Source organism: Epargyreus clarus, unplaced genomic scaffold, assembly GCF_041222505.1.
Source record: "Epargyreus clarus isolate Ecla_fem2 unplaced genomic scaffold, WU_Ecla_fem_2.2 ptg000035l, whole genome shotgun sequence".
NCBI lineage: Eukaryota > Metazoa > Arthropoda > Insecta > Lepidoptera > Hesperiidae > Epargyreus > Epargyreus clarus.
This window is the reverse complement of record NW_027332240.1, coordinates 2521311-2526623: the sequence shown is the minus strand read 5'-3', so window position 1 is coordinate 2526623 and position 5313 is coordinate 2521311. Positions and strand designations below refer to the sequence as shown.

Here is a 5313-nt window from a genome sequence, read left to right as displayed (position 1 = left end):
CACAAACACATACACACACATACAGATGTTAATGGGCAGCACTAGCCACTGATACGCATACACACACACGCACATACACACACAAACGCACACGCACACACACACAAAGCGAGAGAGAGACAGATGTACATGGGCAGCTGTAACTCTACACAGAAAATTCGTTCTATGTGAAGTCAATCCTTATTTTAATTAATTTCCATACACTAACGCATTAGGTTTACCTGTAATGTTAGATGTAAGTTTTTAGTAAATAAATAAATTATGCGTAAGTCAGCCGGTATCAACATCCAAACACTGACACGCAAGAAATACTTCAGTATAGTAATAGATGTTGCGGTGGTACCTCCATGGTCGAACCATACCGGTTCCAGTATATTTTATTAAATTAATTTAATAATAAATAGATTAAAATTATAAAGATCAATTTTATTTCTTAAAAAACATGAATTTATTATTATTGATTTAGACATACTAATTTCATATTCGTTTACGTGCTATTTTGGAGCAATCGACAGTGGTACATAAGGAGTTGCCGTTGGACAGGCAAAAGCAGACATTGCAACCAATTTTATAAGAATAACCTTCAGGACAAGGTTCGTTCTCTTCTTGCTGAAGAGGTACTATATCTACGCTTACTGGATCTGAAGTCCTTGCGACGCAAAGATGGGTTGTGCACTTCACCATTTTACCATTAGCTAAACATCTGCATGTGTTGCAACTTTTTTTATACTCGTGCAAGGGTTCGCAGTAGCCATGCAGGGAGTCTAGACTATGTGACTTATGCTCCTTCAAGACTAAAGTGCTGATACACTTATTATTCACTTTGCAGGTTTCATACTTAACGCCGTCGATATCATCGCAGTGGCAAATGTGGCAGTCAGTCTCGTAGGTGGTCCCTTCCGTGCAATTCCTCGCCATGTCTTCGAATATGGACGTGTGACATCGCTTGGTTGTGCATCTGAATATCTTTACACCTCTCTCAACCTTGCAGTAACAAGTGTTGCAGTTTTTCTTATACGACGTCCCTGGAGTGCATTCTTGATCCTCGATCGGTGCTTCTACAAGCTCCGCGTCAAACTGTGGAGCTTTCTTCCACATGTACAGTTTGTTATTCTTTGGCAAACATCTTCTTGTAGTACAATACATGTGGGCCTCACTGTCACATTTGCATAAATTGCAGTCCATTACAACCATTTTCCCAACGTTCCCGCTACATAATGTTTTGCCCTTTTTCTTTGGCTTTTTCATTTTATTCCGGCAATCGTCACAAAGCAGCCGGTTGTTGGGAAGACATTTGCATTCTTGACAACCAATAGTGTATGTTACATGAACGATACACGGAGCGTAAACTTCGATGTCTTCTTCTATTTTATTTATGGATTTTCTTGAGTTTTCATCTTGTTTCGGTTCTAACACTGGATCGTTATCAGTGCATGTCCTATTAGTACAGAGAGTAGCGTCCAGCTTGCCTGATGACGGACAGAAACAGACGTTGCAGCCAACTAAATACAGTTTTGTTGGCAAACAAGTCTGTGAAGTTGCTTCATCTACGTTCTCAGTAACTTCGATTGAGTGGAGGATTCTGAAAAGGTCTCTGCACACTGGATTGGGCCAGTTCCCGTCTTCGTCGCAAACGCAATGAACTGATCCTCGGCGGTACTGGACTCCTGGTGTACAGGAAGTGGGTTTAGACCTCCAGACACCATGTCCTTCCATGCCAACATCTATCTCTTGAATCGTATCTGTGGAATGTATATAAAATAGTGAGCGTTATGCATAACGACGGATAACAGTGAGAGAGAGTGCAATTGATGTACCAGATGATTTGGAGAATACGCAGCCTGATTACGACAAAAAGTAGAGAATATAACAACTATTTTTATCTTCTTAAAAGACCCTTAAGCTTAATACCATTATTCTATCTTGAAGGCAAAGTAAGTTTGTAGTTTTCATATTATCGAAGTCGTATACAAGCATCTCGTGCATTTTGGAGTCACTGCAGTACGCAATCATATTTGTAATCAACTCCAAGTAACCAAATATACTGGGTCTTAATAACAATTGATTAGCAATATGTTGTCAACCCCAACCATATCTTTTTATTTATTTTCCCATAACTATAAATAACCCTTTGACTTTGTGTAAAGAACTGAAAGCACATACGATAATAAGGTAGAAATAATTATAGTGATAATGTCACCATAGACATTTGGCAAAGGGAGATCTCCTGCCGGGCTAGGTGATCATGCCCGAGGAGCGGCTGTGCTCCACAATCTCAGTTCGAAACTTGTATATATGCAAGATGTTTAGAAAACTTCGATAGCGTGATTCAGCAGTGCCATCTCTTGACGAGTAGTCGAAGTCGCTACAGACACAACCTGGAGCACTAGTAAAGAAGCTAAAAGAACCTTTAAAGTGGCCGAACATATCAACTTCCTCGCAGACCCGAGCCTTGCACTGGTATTGGTGGTCCGAGCCGCACCAGCACCAGTTGCAATCGTTCAGCACATACGTATTCTTCGAGCAACGTTCACTCCAGAGCTGCTTGGCGACCGCTATGACAAAAAAAACTTAACTTTAAATTACATCAATAGAATACCTAGAATAGTGTAGTAAGACAGACTTTTCCGAGGCGTTCCAGCTTAGTCCTCAGGGGTAGCGGCGCATCTGTGCCCGACCTCAGGTAGGAATATCTAATCCTATCTAGGGTTGATTACAGATGTCCATGGGCGGCAGTAGCCACTTACCATCAGGTGGACTGCATGCTCGTCTGCTGCTGCTATATTATATAAAAAAAACCTTATATCAGGAAGAATATCACTCCTCGGTTTGCAAATCAATGCCCGTGCACCGGCACCCACGCCCTTCCACCAAAACGCAAAACCACTAGAAATGTCATCATTTCCAAACAGATAGAAATACTACCTGAAGTTCTCAACCGAACACACAAGGCAGAAAGGGATCTAAAATTAGGTGCTTACTAACTTAAAATTTTATTTACATATTTAATCTTGTTGATACTTACGTTGTTCATGGTTCATTGTATTTACAAATACAAATTGAAACAAAATTAAAGTACTTTGTATACTATTAATAAACATTTTTTAGAAAGATCTAGTGAAATTATTCTGAAAAAAATATGTTTACATAACTGGATATTATAAGACTGGATTAACTGGTACTAGCATTTTGTATTCACTACGTAATGCTAAAAGTCAAAACCAATCAGTGATTCATAATTCAATTTGTACTTAGTCACGGAAATTATACGCTGAATTTCATATTTTGCATTTTTTCCATAAATAGTTATAACCATCCAAAATTCTTATTTGCAACTAAAACTTTTGAATCAATTGATTCAATTAATTTTCGCCGATTTTTTAAACTTACAAGTTTACGGTAGTTCTTAGCTCCTACAAAAGTTATTTGCACCTTGACAAAACATAGAAAATATCATTTTAATTGAGAAGTTAGCATTTTATTTTTTGCAATGGACTTTATTTTGGTAAATCGTTTGAACCTAATTTATATACGAAATGTCACATATTTATTTTAATCTGTGGTAAATGTTAAAGTTTCGTTATTATTCAAATAAAAACTGATATAAATACCAAACTTTTAATCGCATTTCTTTTGAGTACAGAGCATTTTACCGTTTTTCAAACAGAAGCAAGTATTACAATCCACAGTTACTGTAGACCCTGGGACACAATTAGCATTATCGATGGACACCATGGACCTTCTAAAATGAAACATTTTCTCTAAAATTCCCGGAATATTTAAATTTATAACCGTGTTATCCGTACGTTGTACTTTCGGTTCTTGCTTAATATTCTCGTCTATTATTTCTTCACGGGATTTATATAAATCTTCAGATTTATTCGTTTCAACTTCTCTTTTGTTATCATCAAAATCGCCTGAATTATTCCTTTCGCTTTCGTTTGAGTAGTTAGTAGGATCATCTTCGTCGTTTTCGTCGAATGGTATCACAGTGTTAGCGGCCAGCCTTGCTATTGGTTTATCGTTTGGATGCACTGGAGACTCTGGTTCGGGAACATCCTCTTCACTTTCCACGTCATTATCGTCACTGTCTTCGGATTCTTTATCTTCTTTATTGCTTTCACGATTAAACATAAGAGAGAAAATGTCATCATTTACTTTTAATGTAGGTGTCGTTCTAACTTGTGGTGTGGCATAGTCTGCAGTATTCGCCTGTTTTTGCTTTTTGTTAGATCGATTTGAACCCAGTGGATCCTTAGTGGATAAGAGGTTCCTAATATCACTCAGTAAATTCGATCCACAATCAGTTAAGTTGTAACTACCTAATAATACTTTCTTCGGGCTGACACCACGGTTGCACAGTAGACTGTTTTTGTTAAAACAATAACATAAACGACAGTCTGAAAAGGCGTACCAATGGTTGGGTTCACATTTACTTTTATCATTGCTGGATCTTCTTATAGCTCTAATGTGTTTATACCCGTCACATTTGTGTTTAGTACAAAACTCTTCGTCGATATTTCCTGTTTTGCTGCACCTACAGACATTGCAGTCAACTGTCACGTAACTATCAGGCTCGCATATACGAGAGTTTATCTTTTTAGTTTCGAACGAAGCAGAGCAGTTTTGATGGGGCCATCGACCTTCCTTAGTGCAAATACAGGTCACGTCATCTTTTTTATACACCCTATTAGGCTCGCAAGCTGCTGTATTCGATACAACAACATAGGAGTGTAACTGACCTGGAAAAAACTACAATTTATATTCAAAAGTATTATCAATGATCACATTAATATTATGTACCTATGAACTACAGGTGTATAAGCGTTTGGGCTTTAGAAACAATAAAAAATAAAAAACGATGTTATTTCTGGAGTAATCAAGACAAAAATGAAAAAAATATTATTTTTAAATAGAATATACACATGGCGATAAAGGTTTAAGATATTACTAAAGCTTTAAATAATATGTAAATTTTAATTATACATGTAAAATAATTAAATCTATTAAAGGAGACGAAGTACAACAAAAATTGACACAAAAACAATGCATATTGTATTATGTAACATATGAAATGAATATAAGTACCTGTCAATAAAGATACAATAATTATAATGTAATTTAAGAACATGTTGAAACTTGTTGTTCTGTGTTTTGCAAAGCCATACTGAATAATTAATCAGAGGAAAACCCATAATTGGATCATATTTCCAATTTACGACCACTACAAGTGAAACAGAACGGAATTAATCTGAATGGTCCAGTTAGGTTTAATTTTCAAACTAAAATTAGTCCAAATTTAATTTTTATTGA

General features: G+C 36.7%; 1 protein-coding gene across 1 annotated transcript; it reads right to left on the bottom strand.

Moving 5' to 3' along the window:
• Positions 1-477: 477 nt before the first annotated feature.
• On the bottom strand, positions 478-3041 carry LOC140756688 (uncharacterized). Its single transcript, XM_073092245.1, has 3 exons — positions 3026-3041; positions 2409-2555; positions 478-1742 (listed from the first exon to the last, which is right to left on the bottom strand). The coding sequence occupies exons 1-3, from the start codon at positions 3039-3041 to the stop codon at positions 478-480; spliced, it is 1428 nt and encodes a 475-aa protein (XP_072948346.1).
• Positions 3042-5313: the final 2272 nt, after the last annotated feature.

Coding starts and splice junctions, on each gene's coding strand:
- LOC140756688 (XM_073092245.1), bottom strand. Junction 1,743..2,408: donor TATGTTCGGCCACTTTAAAG/GTTCTTTTAGCT, acceptor TACATTCCACAG/ATACGATTCAAGAGATAGAT.